The sequence below is a fragment of the Lepidochelys olivacea genome, assembly GCF_965140295.1.
Source record: "Lepidochelys olivacea isolate rLepOli2 genome assembly, chromosome: 11".
In the NCBI taxonomy this organism is placed as follows: Eukaryota; Metazoa; Chordata; order Testudines; family Cheloniidae; genus Lepidochelys; species Lepidochelys olivacea.
In genome coordinates this window covers 2,633,892-2,652,008 of record NC_140421.1, presented here as the reverse complement: position 1 = coordinate 2,652,008, position 18,117 = coordinate 2,633,892, and the positions used below count along the sequence as shown (strand labels likewise).

Here is an 18,117-nt window from a genome sequence, read left to right as displayed (position 1 = left end):
TGACTCCTGCACATACTGGTTTTAGAGAAAGCAAAAATAAATTTATTAACTACAAAAGATAGATGTTAAGTGATTCTAAGGGGTAGCAAACAGATCAAAGCAGATTACCTTGCAAATAAACAAAAACACAATCTAAGCTTAATATACTAAAGAAGTTGGATATGAGTTGCAAATTCTCACCCTAACTGTTGGTTTAGGCAGTTTGCAGAGGTTCTTGAGGGCCAGCTGCACTTGCTTGCAGCTTAAAACCCCAAATATTCCTTTCACAGGCTAGAAACCCCTCTAGCCTGGGTTCAGCCCTTCCCCCCACATCCCGTTCAGTCCTTGTTTCTCAGATGTTTCCAGGAGTCTCCTTTGAGCGGGGAGTCAGTGAAGAACCATGATGATGTCACTCCCCTGCCTTATATAGCTTTTGCATATGGCGGGAATCCTTTGTCTCCAACTTTAGTTCCCACACCTTTCAGTGGAAAAACACTGGTATTCTATGATGCCTCTGTAGGGCCATAGCAGCCATGAGACAGAGGGTGTTTGTAATGTCCCCAGGAAGGCTCCCCAGTGGGATATTAGCATCTTCTAAGACCGATTGTTTTCCCTAATGGCCCTTCCCAGCCAGCCATCTAGACTGATTGCATTTTGCCTAGTGGGCATTCCCCAGATGTAAACACATTTGTAATAGATTCATAAACAACATTCCTAACTTCAGATACCAAAATGATACATGCACACAAATAGGATAATCCCATTTAGTAAATCACAACCTTTGCAATGAGATCTCACATGCCTTATCTTGCACAAAATACCCCATAGTTATACCAAAAGCATATAATATTATTATGGTGAAGAACTTGGGGCGTAAGGCCATAGTGGGCACCAGAACCGTATGGAATATGCCAGTATCTGTCTCGCCAGGGCTGCATGTAGATCTGCTACAATCACCTCTCTGATCCTATTCACCACTCCCCTCGCTGTACATCCCAGGATCACATTAGCTCTTTATGCCATAGCGTGGCTTTATTGACCGCACCCTGTTCTTTGGTGCCGGGAGCTGACCATGCTGCTCCCACTGGCTGCAGCATTAGAATATAATACAGCTTATGCTATACGGCCATCCCCTCATGGCCCCTGCTGCATGGACTGGGGACCACTCCGAACCTGGCTAGCGGAGCGCTCCCAGGGAAGGGGTCTCTCGGTCTGTCCTGCACGGGGGGCCGTTGAGCCAATCCACTAACCTCTGCAGCGCACCCAGCAGCCCTTTGCATAGCAAAGCTAACCCCAGCTGGCCAACGCCCCCGCCCTCAGCCAGGACAGAGCCGGGCTCTGCTCATCAGCATCTCTGCCTCCAGGCCGGCACCCAGAACGGGCAGATCTCCCTTCCTAGACGGGTGTAGCACAGATCTGAGGAGGGCTGCCCGTGAAAGGGGCGACTCCCGGCCATGTGCTGTGCTGACCTCAAATCATCTGCCAGGGACATCGGGATTTAAGGCACTGAGTGAACAAGGCTGGCCCAAGCCGCTAGCATCGTGGGAGGAGCACAAAGGGTTGACGCTGGCTGCACCCCCACTTCCCCTGCCCACACCCTGCCCTTTTGGCCATTCGCCTGGGGATTCTGATCAGCTGCCCTGCTCTGAGCCTGCTCTTCCCAGGAGGCGCTGGGAGCCAGCTCTGGGTTCAGCTGCTGCCCCCCGCTTCACCAGCACTGCCCTGGGGGAGCCAGAGTACTCCAACGCAGCGTTCTGCCCCATCCCGCCCCCCCTTACAGCACCTGTTCCAGCCTCTAGAATTAGGGGTGGTGACTTACAATGCTGCCTGCGGCCCCTTCCTGCAGCCCCAGTTCTGTTTCCTCCTGCAATAAGCGACTCTCTTACTAGAGAGTATGAGCAACATACACAGCACGGTTCTTTGCAATTCCCCTTGTGCCATTCGCCTCCCCCCGTCAAACGGTGTTATTTCAAGGCCCTTTGGCTTTCCGGCCTAGTCAAATATACAATACGGCAGCTTGATACAAAAACCTTTGCGTACCAAGGATAAAATACATTGAATTAAGAAGAACAGAAACCTGTCAAAAGCCAGCCTGGGTCTCTCCTGTGTACACTTCACAGGCTGTAGCTAAGGAGATTTAAAAAAAAAAAAAAACAACTTAACATAAGGCTAGTTTAAGGCACGTAACAAACCAGAGACCAAAGCAGTATTGTTAACCCCAAAGATTTTTGTTGTACTGTTAAAAAAAACCCACTCTCAGACACAGGGTAACAACTGTGCTGGGAAAATACTGATGTCTAGGACGTGTAAAAAAAATTTCCCCTTGCATTGATCGCAGCCCCCTCTGCTTCTCCCCACTGGAGGGCGCTTTGCAGAACAGAAGGAGCTTGCACACCGGGGCTTGGATCGGAGCGAGGACCGAGCCCCTGTCTTTCTGCTCTTCTTTGAGTGGGTTTGGATCTGATGAAGGTGCTGCCCCTCTGCCGAGCTTTCCCCTCCCCTGTGGCATCTCACCTGGGTCCAAACAGCAGCTGGGGCTGACATGTCTCAAGCTTGATCTCAGGCAGCTCCAGGCAACTCAAATCATCCAGCAAATTATTTCGGAGTAACGCTGCTTGCCAGGCACGGGGCGGGATAGGTCAGGCTTACGTTAAGGTGAGAGACGGAAGCCTTGACCCGCCTGCTCTCTACCACAAGAGAAGTGAATTCACTTCAACATGTGGAGCGTGATGTCCAGAAATGCCCTCTCTCAGCTATTTTTGGGGAATATGAGGTGCCCCCTTGTCTTAGCAGGTAGTGCTGGCAGAGGGGCCGTGTGCGTGGGTCTGGGGGCAGGTGCCTTGCCTGGCATCGAGTTCTGAGGGCTGCTATGGGGATGAACTTGGTGCATTGACACATCCCTGGGGGCAGCGTGGGGAGCAAAGAAAGACGGGAGACCACGTGGGAGCACAGAGGGCAGCCGAGCAATTAACAGGGCAGGCAGAAATCTGCCAACGTTGGCTTCATTGCTGGGCAAAGCCTCATTACTGGGCTTCTCCAGGGCACAGTCTTGCCCACTACTCCTCTAGGCACAGACTGTGGGAATCCCACGCTGGGCTCCCCGGGGAAGGAGGGAAACCAGAGGCCATTGGCTGGGTGACACACGCCGGGGCAAGGAGGGAGAAAGGAACAGAAGCAGGAAGGAAGCAAGGTGTTCCCAGAGCACTCCTCGGCCCTGGGCCATGCCAGCCGGGAGCCCCCCTAGAGGCTTTATTTACAGCCCAGGAACCGCAGCAGGAACAAGAAGATGTAGACGATGTCCACGTAGATCTCCAGGGCGCCGAAGACGTACTCCTCGGGGCTGAGGTTGTACTCCTTGGTCCCTACCAGCACCTGGGTGTCGTAGGCTAGGAACTGGGGAGACCACAGACAGGGCGATGGGTCAGCCATGCCACTACAGATCCTCAGCCCCACGTACCTGAGCCAGGAGCTGCCTCCATCCTCCCCCACCCGCCCCAGGAATGCATCCGACGCAGCAGCCCACATAGGAGGCTCCCGGCTCAGCGACATTACTCACCAGGGTGAAGGCGATCGCAACCACGGCCGCAAACACCATGTGGACCCACTGAATCTACAGAAAGAGACTACAGGGTGTCAGGATTCTTGGGTTTGCATATCGTCTGAAAGAGCAACTCCAGCAACACAGCGCCCCCTTGCACAACTCGGGGCTCTAGGGTCAACACCAACGCAGAGGGGAGAGCACCCTCTACTGAGTCACCCACACGTCAACCAGATGCACTCGGGGTTTTCTCAGAAGTCTCCCATCCAAGCATCAACCAGGTGTAATCCTGCTCAGCTATGAAAGGTGGCAAGTTGCTCTCTCTTGTTTGAGCTCAAGGAGGTACAGCTTCAGGGTGGAGTGAAGAACAATGATCTGATTTTAGCTACCCACCCCTCCCAAATACCATGTCTGCACCACAGCTGCCTTTTAAGGTGGACCAAGTCTCCCAGGCAATACTTCCGCTGTCAGCAAAACATCCGCCAAAATCCCTGGCTGACCACAAGCTGTGGCTGAGTGCAGTTGGCTCAGGGACAGAGATTTACTTTGGGGTAAGTTGCTGAAGTGGGATCCATTTGAGAGATAAAGTTTTGGTAACTTCATTCACCCCCTGCCCAGAACTTGATGTGATCAGGGATGAAATCTCCCTGCTGCTGACATTCTGATTTGCCATAATTAGGTTTCAGAGTTAACATATCCCCTGTGTAAATGAGAGAGGTCACCCATCTGTCAGGGCTACTGCTTCAGGTTCTCTGCATACTCAGGCAGGTCACATGTGCCATGCTGGAAACGTTGTGCTTAAGTTCTGCAGATATGGATGGGGCCTGCAGAGGGCAGCATTGGTATCATGTTCTGGTCTGTCCCTGAATAGGTCTCCCCAAGTCCTCATGTTACAAGGAGCAGCCACTACTCACATATTTGTAGTAGAGGACGATGGCAGAGACTATCGAGGTCAGAAGGATGACGATCCCCAGCACACAGAACAGCCCGGTACACGATGTGAAATCCACCTGCCAGCGGGAGGAAGATAAGTCACTGAGAGACCCACAGAGCACAGCGGAACACAGCCATCCCGCTGCACCAGGATGGACTGACTTAAATCAAAGCCATGTCCATCACCGATTTTAACCATGATTTAAATCAGCAAGAGGGAAACCTTGATTTAAATCATTGATTGTAATCGTGATTTGCATTTGTACGTTGTAGTTACATTGGTTGGCAACCATTAGAACAGGTAAACTTGCAACTAAATAGAGCTTTTACACTAAATTTGGTGCTTCTCTTTGCTAACCAGGAGGAGACACTAGATCTATACACATCTATTTAAACAGTTACGTAGCTTAACTTTTTACCAGATGATGATTACGTTGTGATTTGCATCAAGCTCTGTTTGGATGGAAATTCAAACAATAAAAATATAGAAAAACAGCGATTTTTTGGTCATTAAATAAAACTACCTTCAAGGTGCTAGATATGTAAAAAAAAGTTGATCAAAACATGTTTTGCATTCAAAACTAACTGTTTTATTAAACAAAGGAAGTACTATCTGTAGTTAGTGAACTGAATTTATTGTTTCTAGTCACGGTGTCCTTCAAGATTTTAGAACTAGTAGATCTCGTCCTCTCGTACATGGTTTTTATTCAGAGATTGGAAGAGGAAAATGAACTTTCCTGCTTTTTCACTGCCCCCAATTGGTTTCTTAACTTTGAATGAACCGAACTAGTTGAATAAACTGAAACGGAGAAAATGATCTGTCTACACCTGCAGAGGTGGCTACTGCTGTCAAAAGCTGGGTTAGCCCTTCAACAAACTCTAGTTCCAGGTGCTTAGCCAGTGACTTCCACCAGCTGAGTGGTGTGACGTTCTTTAAAACTTGGCAGGAAACAGGGGCTGCTTAATATTACTTTTTTGCATTTAATTTAAATGGTTTTAATAGATTAGAATAAGGTTAGGTCTTAAATTGCCAATTTCAAATTTAATTTTAAATATATTTTTATTTAAAAAAAATAAACCTGTATTTAATTTAAAATTTAAAAAATAGATTTTTTTTAAATTAACCCCCACCCCACCCCCCACACAATAGATTTTTTATCTTCCCTGCACCGCACTCTGCTTCCCCTGCAGAAGGCACCATAACCTGGAGCAGCCTGAGGCACATCTGCTCCCCATGTCAGCACGGATCGGCTGCATCGGCTCTTTTCTGAGGGTGGGTGGCATGGGACGGATGTTGTGTGGCAGCCTGGGTAGCAAGGGTCAGCAGCACGCAGGGCAACGTGCTGCCCAGCTGGGATGCAGCCAGTGGGAGCCGCGCTGGGAAATGGCCACCCGGCCGGAAGGGACACCCCAAAGCGCTGGCCCTGGAGGGTCACTGACCCAGCTCTCTCCGGGCGGCCGCACGAGATCCAGGTTCGATTCCTGCTCTGTCACTCCCAGCGCTGGGTGCAGGCAGCACGGATCCCCAGGGGAAGGGGCTCTCTGCTCCAGCACCCCACGCTGCATGATGCAGCATCTGCTTTGTGCCCAGTCCCAGCCTATGCCGTGGGGGCCCTCAGGAGGGGAAATCCCCGGACTCCCACTGTCCCCGCTGCCCTGGACGGGCAGAAAGCCCATCGAGCCTTACCTTGGTCTGGAAGCAGAAGATGGTGACAATTATGGCCACTTTGGCAGTGAGCACCATGGCGATCAGGACTGCCATGGTGTCATACGTGCTGCACACAAAGGGTTAAAAGCGGGGGGGGGAGGTTTAAAAGCCAGTCAATTATTTCCCACTTCACCCTCTGCATGCAATGGGGAGCTAAGAACCGGGGCTCGCTCCCCAGCAGTGCGATCCCGTGGGCTCGGTGTTCGGTGTGTGATCCAACCCGGCACCCATGGGCCCTATAGAAAAGCCATCACAGGCAGCCTGCAGTTCTGTGACTCGCCCCCAGGAGGCGCCTGTTTCAGTCCAGGCTCTAGGGCGACTCCTTCAACCTGAGCTAAGCCAGGAGGATCCCTGAAGATGGAACCATGGTGGAGCTGGCTTTCCTCTCCGTCTGAGCCCACTTCCCCCGCAGGGCTAATGACCCAGACACGACAGGGCCGGGACGGTGCGTGGAGACCTGCAGCTGACACCGGACATCTCTATTCTCCCTGTCTGCACTGCAAAAGACATTACCAAATACACCCACTTTGTCTCTCTAATTACCAGATAGAGTCAGCAGAAGGGGGAGAGGGCCAGGAGACATATTCAGTTTGCCCCAGTTTCAGCAGCCCTAGGCGTTGGCAATGACATGGCCAAACAGATTGGTGGTGATGGCTCAGCCCGGCTGTACCCCGTTCCAGGGACAGATCCTCCCGCTATTCTAGGGACCCACCCGAGATCCGAGATGACCAGGGCGAGTTGCTGATTGTCAAAGGGGAATTAAAAAGCTTTCCCCTCCCCCTCCTTTAAAACGATTCCAAATCCAAACTCGGCTCCCCATGCCAACAAAGACGTGATCGGTAGCTTCACACAAAATCTTTCCCCGTTATCTGCCAAGCCCTGCGCGAGGGGATCTGCTGCCGAGAGTCAGCGATGTAGCTATGACAGGACGGGGGGACATCTGGTGGCGGGGAAGGCAGGAAGCACTGCTCCTTCCATTAGAGAACCGTCAGCCTGGAAGGGACCGTGAGAGGTCACCTAGTCCATCCCTGCGCTGAGGCAGGGCCAAGTAAACCCAGACCATCCCTGACAGGCGTTTGTCCGACCTGTTTTTAAAAACCTCCAATGATGGGGATCTCACTGTCTCCTTAGGCCACCTGTCACAGGGCTTAACTAGCCGTCCAGTTAGAAAGCTTTTCCTAAATCTCCCCTGCTGCAGATTAAATAGATTCCTTCTTGTCCTACTCTCAGTGGACATGAAGAATTGATCACTGTTCTCTTTATAACAGCCCTTAACATAGGTGAAGACCTATTATGCCCTGCCGCAGCCTTCTCATCTCTAGACTAAACATGCCCAATTCTTTCATCTTTTCCTCCCAGGTCAGGTTTTCTAAACCTCTTGTTTTTGTTGCTCTTCTCTGGACTGTCTCCTGTTTGTTCACACCTTTCTTAAAGTGCGGTGCTCAGACCTGAACGCAGCATTCCAGCTGAGGCCTACCAAGCGCTGAGCAGAGTCAGGCCCGTGTCTTACATACGACACCCCTGTTAATACGCCCCAGAACGAGTTTTGCCTTTTTCACGTCATAAAGACTCTTTCAATTTGTGATCCACTAGAGCCCTCAGATCCTTTTCAGCAGCACGACCGTCTAGCCGTTATTCCCCGCCTTCTGGAACAAAGAGTTGCTCCCGGCCAATTCTAAGAACCGACTGGACAGTCAATGTCCTGCCGTATTGTTGTTCCAAGAGATGTCGGGATAGGTAAAGTCCCCTGTTATCACCACGGCCTGGGCTTGGGATATGTCTTTGTTGTAAAAATGTATCATCTACCTCCTCCTTCTGATTTAAGGGCCTGTAGTAGACCCCTCCTTTGACGTCACCCTTGTTTTTCCCCCTGGCAGCTTCCCCCAGAGACTTTCAACGGGAATGCCTCTCACCTCCTCCTTCTGGACCTCAGAACTAGTGTGTACATTCTTACTATACAAAGCAACACCTCTGCCCTTTTTTCCCTGCTGGCCTTCCTGAACAAGAGGTCCCTTCTACCAATATTCCCACCATATGATTTATCCCCCCAAGACTCTGGGGTACCCATTCAGTCATAATTCTGTACGTGTGCACAGACTTTCAGGTCTGCCTCTTGATTCGCCATACCTTTTGCATCAGTGTACAGACAGCTAAGACGTGTGGCAGATTATCCCACAGTTTTCCCTCTTGCTTCTCCGATGGCCCTCTTGCAACTTCCCATATCCACCCCCAGATTCCAGCCTTTTGTCCAGGTCACCCGGTAGGAAGGTAAATCAGGGGTTTTCGAGGGGAGACACTGAGCTGGGGTCTTGGCAGGTAACAGAGGAAAAACCTGATTTGATCTGGATCTTTGTGATCAATGGCAAGTCTGCAGATGGGGCTGTTCTGGGATTGGCTTCCAAGAGCCTTTCTGAGACTCATTTACTACCAAAAACGTCTCTGTTCATTTTTAAGCAAGGGGGGTTGTCTCTATTCACAGTGATGTTAGTAGCCTGCTGGGCGTGTGCTTCACACCTCCCCCCTGCTGACAACAGGCGAACTCGGGGAAGGCAGAGGAGGGAAGGGGCTCAGAGGGGCTTTCCCCAGCTCCGCGGTACCTGGCGATGGTTCCCGTCATGAAGGCCATGGCCAGCGTCTGCAGCAAACGAAAGGAAAGGGGGCGATTAGCCGTGGAGCCAGCCGCAGCGCGGGATCAAAGCATCGCGTCGGCTTCCCAGGTCCCCGCCGAGACATGGGGATTCACAGCAGGAGGCATGGAGGGGCACGTGGCCTGAGGGGGGTGTTTCAGGCAAAGGTGTGACCCTGAGGTAGGAGGGGGCCCATGGCATCACACACACACCCCCTATTTCTACCTCCATGCATGTGACCCCAGGCCCAATCGTAACCAGTGTTCAGCCATCAAAGCCTTCCCTTCATTCCATCCCACTCCCCCCCAGGGCCCCCCCCACCCTGGGGCTGGGCCCCCTCCCAGGATCACTGCCCCCCCCCGCCCCGCTATACAACCCAGTCCCACAGCCCCACTTACAAAGATGGTGAGCAGGATGAGGTTACAGGGGAAGCGTCTCCTGGGGGAAGTCAGGGAACACACAGGTCAGGGTGCAGGCAGTCAGAGCCCAGGGCGCTGCAGGCTGGGGGCAGGGGTCACGCAGGGGGGGTCGGGGTTTCTGGGGTGAGCGCAGCGTGATGTCGCCTGGGGCGAGGGCACCGCTTTGGCCCAATGAGACTGCAGGCCACAGGGCGTCCCCGTGAAAACCAGCCCCCGCGTCAGGGCAGGCCGCGGCCCGGATGGATGGGAATCGACCCTGGGGGGCAGCCTCGTCTCATCGCCCCTTGGGGTTGGAGACAGAGCCCATTCTGGCCTCGGCCCCCTGCCTCAGTTACTCCCCCGCGACCCGCTTCCTAGTGCCCAGGGGACTCGGAGCTGGGGCGCGGGCTCGGAGGGAGGGGCCGCCCTCTCTGATCCCCAGTGAAGGAGACACTCACCTGGGGCCCGGGCAGCAGGCCAGCACCAGGTAGCTGACCAGGAACACAGCGCTGGGGAGGGAGAGAGACAGAAGTTGGAACTCTTCCCAGCCCTGCTGCCCCCCCGGAGCCGGGGCCGGTCGGAGCCGCGTGCAGGGCAGCAGAAGGGCCAAGGTTCATTTCTTATGTTTCACATCGCGCCTTGGCAGTAGGGAAGCATTACTCCCATTGCACAGAGGGGAAACTGAGGCACAGAGCTGGGAAACAGCTCCTCTGAGGTCAGATGATGGGGTAGAGCCAGTATGAGCAGACAGCTCCAACAGGCTCATGCTCCAACCATTAGACAATGCTCCCTCTGTAAACCCTAACCTTTGTGCTTTAACTGATACAGTGACATGACCAGTCATTATTGCTCGAAGAACCAGAGTTCCCACCCAAGACCAGATCTCAGCTGGAACGGGGCTGTCACAGAGTTTTATGCATGTAGTTTCCTTGTATTTTGTCTTAAAGAAAGCAAGCTGTGATTAACTGCCCCTCTCCCTCCCCGAGCCACCAGGGGCTGGAGGCGGTGCCCACACAGCGCCCTCTGCCTCTGGCGTGGGGCACCAGCGCCTCGTGGCACTCAGCAGGGAGCGCACTGACCGAGCGGTGGCGACTCTGCCAGCTCTCGCAGGGCGGCACAGGAACCCAGCCAAAGGGCAGCTGGGCCCGGGATGAGCAGGGAGGGGAGTTGGCAAGGGCAGAGTGATACTTACTAAGAGGAGTAGTACACAATAACATTCCCCTGCACAAAGGCGCGGACGGGGGAGCTGCGAAGAGGGAGAAGAGCATGAGATCGGTTCCTGGCTCCACCCGTCACCACGTGGCCCCTTCCCTGCTCCCCCGGGGTCTCCACCCCCCCAGTGTTCACAGCGTGGGCCCCAGCGAGCAGCAGACTGACCCAAGGGAAAGCTTGGAAGTGAGATGCTCCCTGCTCGTCATCACCCCCAAGCCGTTGCCTGCCCCCCACATAGCGCAGACCCGCTGTGGGGTCCCCAGCCCAGGAGCAAGGACAGGGCTTTAACCCTGCCCTGCTCTGTGCTCAGCTCCCCAGACAGACCCGCCAGGATCCATCCGGACTCCTGCCAGGGCAGGGCAGGGTCACCCCACACAGCCCATCCCACAGGGCTGCACCCAGCCTGGCTTTAAACAGCCCCAGAGTGGGGCTCCCCATCCCTTGTGAGACAGTGCTCATCTCCATCCCGGAGGCAAGGCTCTGGCTCCTCCCTTCAGTGGGGGGACGGGGCACTGGGGGCAGACGTCTTTGTTCCTCCGGAGAGTCCCTGGGATGTCCCAGCTCCTGGGACCACGTGGAGCAGGGACCAGCCCCTGGGACAGCAGCAGCTGGGGTCTGGCGACAAGGGCAGGGCTCAGGACAAGGTGAGACTCACACGAAGGTGAACACGGCGATGATGCCCACCGTCACCAGCAGCTGGACTGAGATGATGGTGTAGACCTGAAAGAGGCAGGCACAGAAAGGTCACCCGTGGGCACCTGCCCTGCTCCCCCACAGGGCACAGGCAGGCCCAGAGGGGTCACCCACGGGCAAAGGCCCTCCTCCCCTGCAGGACAAAGCAGTCAGGAGGGGTCACCCGTGGGCACCGGCCCAGCTCCCCCACAGGGCACAGGCAGGCACAGAGGGGTCACTCACGGGGCACCAGCCCAGCTCCCTGCACAGACACACCAAGGCGGCCCCGAGGCGTCATTGCCCCCAGCTGCCCAGCACCCCAGGTGCGATGGAGCCGCTGGCTCTCAGTCCCGCTCCTGATGGACTCGGAGCTAGCCCCTGCCATGCCCCAAATGGCAGCTGGGCAGGGTGCCAGGGACTGGGTGGGCCATGGAGATCGAGTCCCTTGTCGTCCCGAGGGTGGGCAGCTCCTACCAAGGCTCCCATCCAACGGGCTCCAGGTGTCATGAGCCTGACGCTGCCCGTAGCCGCTGGCCTCGCCACACGGACACAGGCCCCCGGCCCCGCACTGGTACCCAGGCTTGCCCTGCCGGCCGCAGCCTGTTCCTGGGGGACAGAGTCTGGAGGGGGACACCCCCTTCCCACCCATCCCCCCGGCTCCTGCACCCTGCACCCCTGGGGGCCGGGCAGCCTGGCTCCTTCTGGAGTTACCTTACGGATGAAGGCGTGTCGCACTCTCTTGTCGTCCCAGTCAATAGTCCTGACGACGTCATCCCCCAAGCTGGTGAGGATGCAGATGTTCCCTGTGGGAAGACCGGTGTCCCCGGAAGAACGGAAGGGGAACCAAGAACCTTCAGTGCCTGAACACTGGCATTGCTTGGGGGCATCGGCTCTCCTGGGCCCCTGCTGACTTGTCATGTGTCGGGGGCTGCCCCGCCCGAGCGTCAGGTCCCTCCCCAACCGTCTCTCCCCACGAGCGGGCTGCCCCGTGGGACGCCCTAGCCCAACGGCCCCTCGGCACCAGCAAGTGTCTCGCTGGCAGCATGGCCGAGAGGGCCGGGCCCAGACAGGAGACGCCGGCCTGGTACCCGGCAGGGTGAGGCCAGGGGTGCACACGGCACAAGGAAGTAACCGTCCCCGCTCTCTAGCGGCACCGTCTCCTTCCCCCCTCCCGCCCCCGGGCTCGGCCCATCAGTTGAGTGTTTCCGAGTGCCCTCCCCTCCTCCATCAGACCCCACCTCCTTCTGGCCGGGACCATTTCTGTGCAGCCACATACGGGGCCAGGCTGTGGCTGCCCCTGTCACCGCAGGGCTCAGCCAGGGCCCTCGGGTGGGGGAGAGGAATGGAACAGATTGTTCTCTGCACAGCGGCCATTGTCCCCTGGATTATCCCCCAGCAGCTTGGGGGTGTTTCCCCAATTCCCTCTCCCAAACCCTGCAGTTTCAGAGGCTGCCCCACGGTCTTGCCAGCTCCCAAATCCATGGGTCGAGGTGATCTGATCCCACTGCAGCTGGCTGTCAGGCCTGGCTGGTGCCAAGCTCAGCCCAGCTTTTACACCTGGAGGAATTGTGCGCCACTGCTCGTGCGCAGCATTCATGTCCCCTGCAGATTTCTTTTTTCTCCCCAGAAAATACTGCCAGAGAGGCCCTGCAGTTATGCCTTTCGCCCACTAGGGGCTGCTGTGGCAGCAGAACAAAGGGCATCTGGCTCACCAGCTGTAGCAGTCAACAGCCGATAGGGAGGAGAGGCCACGTTCCTTATAGCGCCCTGCCCGTAGGGCCAGGTGAATAGGCACAGGATGTGGGTGGGACACAGACAGAGCGGGGCACACAGGGCTGCTGGGGGATCACACAGACTGGGGTTCAGAAGGGCTAGTCGAGGGGGACAGACTCGGGCAGGGGCTGAATGGAAGTGAGGGTGCAGGAACACATGGGGACAGAGGTGCAGGGGTGCAGGGACACATGGGGACTGGGTAGATGCACCTGACTGAATGGGAGAGGTTAGGGGTCAGGCAGGGTCTGCATGGGGGAGGTTCCCCAACTCCCTAACAATCCCCACCCCCCCAAAAAAAACTGCCTATACTTCTCCAACCCACACCCAACAACCCTCCAAGTTCACTCCCAGGCTCCTTTCCTCTCCCTCAGCCCCTCCATTACTCCTGACTCCCCCAAGCCTTTGCACTGCTTCTGAGGGGAGCAGGAAATATGGTTCTGTATTATAGTTTAAATGAATTATTACTCAGAATTCTGTATTAATAAGCCTAGGAAGGAATCTATTTGTCAAAAAATATTTCTTGAATCTTTTTTGTCATCTGTATTGTTACACACATACTTGTGGACAGGTATTTTGAAATAAATTACCAAAATAATTGAAATTGGCATGAATTGTACTGTGTTATATTGACAAATAAAATATACAGAATTTTAAAATACCGGGCACAGAATTTTTAATATTTTGGCTCAGAATTCCCCCAGGAGTAAGCTTTGATGTGACAGGACTGAAGATTGGAATGTTTTGCCTTTTACTGGGACATCTCCCCTCTATCAGATCTGGGGGGAGCGACATATCGGAGCCCATCCGTCCCAGGGGGTCAAAGAAATCCCTTCTTAACACCCCACTCACACCAGGCCCCGCAGAGCCCAAGTCACCGTATCCATTACCCTGCCCTTCCAGAGACCCCTTCCCCTCACCCCACCATCTCCTCTGCCTTGCACTCCTCAAGTCCCACATGGGCACTGCTACCCTGATGGCATGTCTGGCCCCATCCCTGAGAGCACAATCCAGCCCATTGTTACTCTCTTTGCCCCGGTCCCTGGGGTGACCTGCTTCTGTGCAGAACGGGACCAAGAGCAACTGGAACCAGGGGTGGACCCTTCTGTCTTTCAGCACGTTGATGGCCCAGTGGGTTTACTCTAAACTCAGAAGCAGTAAGCTGGTCTCTGGGGATGGGGCCAGATGGGCCATCAGTGGGTTTCTGCACCGTGCCCCCTATTGTGAATGCTCAGCTTACCTTGGTTCATCGGGAGTGTTGACATGGGGGGTACTGGGACACCTGGGTGGGGATATCCTCCTGGCTGTGGGTAGCCCCCAGGATACCCTCCGGGCTGCGGGTAGCTCCCGGGATAGGGTGCAGGTTGCGGGTAGCCCCCGGGATAGGCTCCGGGCTGCGGATGGCCCCCAGGCTGCGGGGGGTAGAGGGGATTCTTGTCATCGTAGGGCGGGGGAGCCCTGGGGTACGACATGGGGACTCTTAAAGGCTCAGGCTGGCTCTCAAGCAGCTGGAGACAGAGGGAGAGAAAAATCTTCCATTATTGTCTGCGCAATTCATGGACCCTTAGCCAAAACTCACGACGCTGGGCCACGGCAGCTCTGTGCACTGGAGTCCAGCTCGGGGCAGACCCACTGGCCAGAGCCCTCGTCCCAAGATGGCCAGCGTGATATTTCTGCCTGGTCAATAAAGACTATTATTGACCTCAAAAGAGACCCAGCGCAAGACAGATCCTGGTAACCAAAGAGTCAGTTAGGTGGGTGGGTCTTAAATGCCAACAATCATCTAAGTAATTTTGGCCCCGGGGCCCCAGGCAGCAAATCGCTCTCCCCAAGTCCTTCCGGGGTCCAGATCAAGTGATCTCTCCATGCAGCACCGGGGCAGCAATTCTGTGACATCCCAGCCAGCGAGCCAGGGTTGGGAGAGACAGGGCCATGGAGCCAGCTCACAGGAACCCTGGCACCAATGGCCCCAAATCCCTTCCACTGGCTTCGTGTCACAAGAGGCCAGGAGCCCTTTAAACCCTCCTCACTGCAGCCGGACACAGACAGGAGCCTGACAACAGAGGTGGCATTTTTGACAGGGGCCCAATCCTGCTGCCATTAAAATCCAGGGGAGTCGGGCCAGAGATCAAACAGGAGCCGGATCGGGCTATGCCCTAAGCTGGAACCCCAGCTGGTACATTTCAGCACCCTCAGACAACTGCGGTGTCATTTGACTGCATTCAAGGGGAATTTCACCTGCCCAGAGATCACGCTACGGTTCTTCCTATATTTCGTCGCACTTTGTTGCAAAGGGGGTCACACCCTGACAAGAGTCAGGTCAGGCCAGAAAGAGGCAACAGCCCCTGATCAGTCACAGAGTAGCCAAATGGTTGGCCAGTGACAGAGGCCACGGGCTTTTGGGTCACAGATTCTGGTCACGTTTGAGAGGCGGGTTCTACGTATACAGGGCTGGTAGATGATCGGTCAATTGTTACAGACTCCAGCGGGTCAATAGGTTGCTTATCCCCCATCTGCAGCACCTTCTACCGCGGGGCTTGAAACATCTGCAGCCGATGCCACTCACCATGGCAGCCTCTGTTCCTTATATACTAACCCGTTATAAGTGGAACCTGAACGGGAAGCAGGACCCAGATTCCACCCTGTGACAGTCCAGGCTTTGGACACCCCCCAGTCATCCAGTGCACAGACGCTCTAGGGACTGTCGGACAATCCAGGTGTTGGATCGTCCAGGCAGTTTGCAGTGTGAAGCCTGGACGCTGGCAGACATGGCCCCGTGTGGGACCTCAGGGGGTCTGGGACAATCCAGCCAGGGGCTCTGCAGGCATGAAATGCCGAGCGGGGATCTCTGACCTGTTTCCCCAAAGACCCAAGCGCACTGTTCCAGCAGCCGTCACTCGGGCAGCGCTCACACTGGCAGCCCGAGGGCAGGATGGGGCCTGTGGTGAGAACTTGCATGACGAAGCTGGGCACAGCTCGCGTGGAGGGATAGCTCGTGCTGCCTGGCTCTCCCCTGCCAGCTCCCCATGCGGGCAATCTAACCCCTCCGGCAGGATCCCCGGGACCGGGCAAAACCTCTACCCGTGCCTGCCCTCATCACTACCAGAAGTGGCCTCCATCCTGCACAGGAGGTATCTTGTTTTTTTTTGGGGGGGGGGGGGTTGGTTGCCCATGTGCCTTTCCTGACAGTCCACGGGTGGGGGGGGCAATCCCTAAGAAATCCATCCTACTCCGACCAGGCCATATAGCAGCGCACAGCCCAGCACAGAGGGGACAATCAGAGACATAAAAGCAAAAGGGACGAGACACTAACGGAGAAAGAAGTGTGTGTGTGTGTGGGGGGGGAGACTTGATTGGGAGCAGGAAGGAAAGGGTTAATCAGTAACCCCTCCCCAAGCCAATTCCACCCCGCTGTCTAAGTCTCTTACTTGTTCTCCCACTGGGGGCGGCAGGGGCCCTGACTCCGAGGGGGCTGGCTGGCTCCCCGGTCTGGAAAGCGCCGGGGCTCCCGGCAGATTCGGTGCTGGTCCGGTCTCACTCCGGATTCCGCTCGCTGCCTGACCCACGCAGCAGGGTGTTGGAGCACTTGGCAAGCTCCCTTCCCGAGAAAGGTGGGGACGCAGCAGAGAGTCCCGGGCGCTATGTACGCTCGCTCGCTCGCTCCCCGGACTCCTAAACCGAATCGCTTTCGTTTCAGATGGTGCCCCCGCCCCCTTCACTGGCCGAGGATGCGCTGCTCCGGTTTGTCATTGGCCCGGGGCGCTGCTCGTCCGGATCAAACCGTGTTGCAGTCGCCCTGTTAGCCCCCAGCAGCGATTGCGAGTTCGTGTCCGCAGCCCTGACTTGGCGAGCACGGTGGGATGGGGGCAGGGCACAGAGCCCGGCTGGCCAGCACGGCTGCGGCTGGGTTGCCCTCGCCCCTGAGAGCTGACGCCAAGGAGCTGGGCTGGGGGGGGGAAGGGGGCTGCACCCTGCTCCTGGCTAGGAAACTTGGTATCCCCATCGCACACTTCAGGGTGAACACAGAGTGCTGCAGAATACAACCAAGCTACGCCCCGAGCCTGCTAGCTGATCACAAACACCGCTCTCTGATTATGAGCGGTGTAAGACAGGCAATCTAACAACACAGGGAATGAACACACACAATGCAGCATCCTGCTCAAACCTGAGGACAAGGGGAGGCTAACCTGCACCGGGCAGCCTGCTCCGGGCGCCCACCTGTCGATCACACAAAGAGGCACAGCTGAGAAGACACCCGCAGGGTGGAGGGTTACACAGATGACGGGCTTCACCTCTGGACCAGAGAGCCCGGGGGCTGATGGCCTTTCTGTAGCAGCAGGGCATGTGCTCCCCACCCCAGGCTCCAGGCCTTGGTCCACAACTTCTCCCTTCTCTCTGTCCACTGCTGTTGCCTCTGGATTCCTCGGTGGAATGAAGCGTCCAGGGCATCCAGGACGGACTGGTCAGGTATTGGGGGGCGGGTCTTCTGGGTCTGCGGTTTCAGACGCCCCTCGGGGCTCATCCCACCGGAACACCAAAAGAGCAATGCATTCGTAGACTAATCCTCTGCATGGGGAAACCGTGTTCGCAGTCATTGCCCGCAGTGCCAGGGTCTTCCTCTGGTGTAACTGGGGTGAGCTGTACCAGGAGACGGCTCTCGCACCTGTGGGAGGTCTTGGGAGAGGTGTCCTTACCACAGTCGTAGTGCCGGGGACAACCTCTCCAACAGGCAATAGCTGGTGTCTGGAGAACCTTGCTCGGCCCTCCCCAGGCTGAGCTGTGTAGGCAGGAAGGCCTGGCAACATCTATGACGCAGGGTTTAGCTTTCCAAGGGTCTGCAGTCTTACGCTGTCCCTGGAGTCCAATGTTCTGTAGCAAGGTTCAGTCTCCGGGCACCGGGCTGGATCTCTTAGGCAGGTGTCGTATTCGGCTTGGTTAGACTCTGCTTTTCCTTATGGCTTCTGTTGCTTTGCTCAATCATGCTCTCAGCCGGGTGACACGCTGGAGGTCGGTTTCAGGGCAAGCGCCATCAGCAGATGCTCCAAAGCTCGCATCCACAGCCTGCCTAGCCTCTCCCCCAAACATCACATCGCAAGGGGCCTGTCCCGTGGATTCGTTCCTTGTGCAAGTGGAGGCATGTACTACGAATCTGACATGCTGGCTCCATTTGGATGTTTTAATCCGGGTGCGAAGTGCCCTGTTTAACAAGGCCCGATTAAACCACTCTGGCTGACATTCTCCTGGGGGGCAGTAGGAAGTGGTTTGAGATTTCCTCTCCAC

The 18,117-nt window shown here is 55.7% G+C and overlaps 1 protein-coding gene across 1 annotated transcript; it reads right to left on the bottom strand.

Annotated features, from left to right (window-relative positions):
• Positions 1-64: 64 nt before the first annotated feature.
• LOC311528755 (protein lifeguard 3-like) lies at positions 65-16,501 on the bottom strand. Its single transcript, XM_084644156.1, has 12 exons — positions 16,266-16,501; positions 14,078-14,345; positions 11,779-11,870; positions 11,051-11,115; positions 10,376-10,429; positions 9,642-9,692; positions 9,184-9,223; positions 8,756-8,793; positions 6,138-6,225; positions 4,432-4,527; positions 3,536-3,589; positions 65-3,372 (listed from the first exon to the last, which is right to left on the bottom strand). The coding sequence occupies exons 2-12, from the start codon at positions 14,307-14,309 to the stop codon at positions 3,229-3,231; spliced, it is 954 nt and encodes a 317-aa protein (XP_084500282.1). The 5' UTR covers positions 14,310-14,345; positions 16,266-16,501; the 3' UTR covers positions 65-3,228.
• Positions 16,502-18,117: the final 1,616 nt, after the last annotated feature.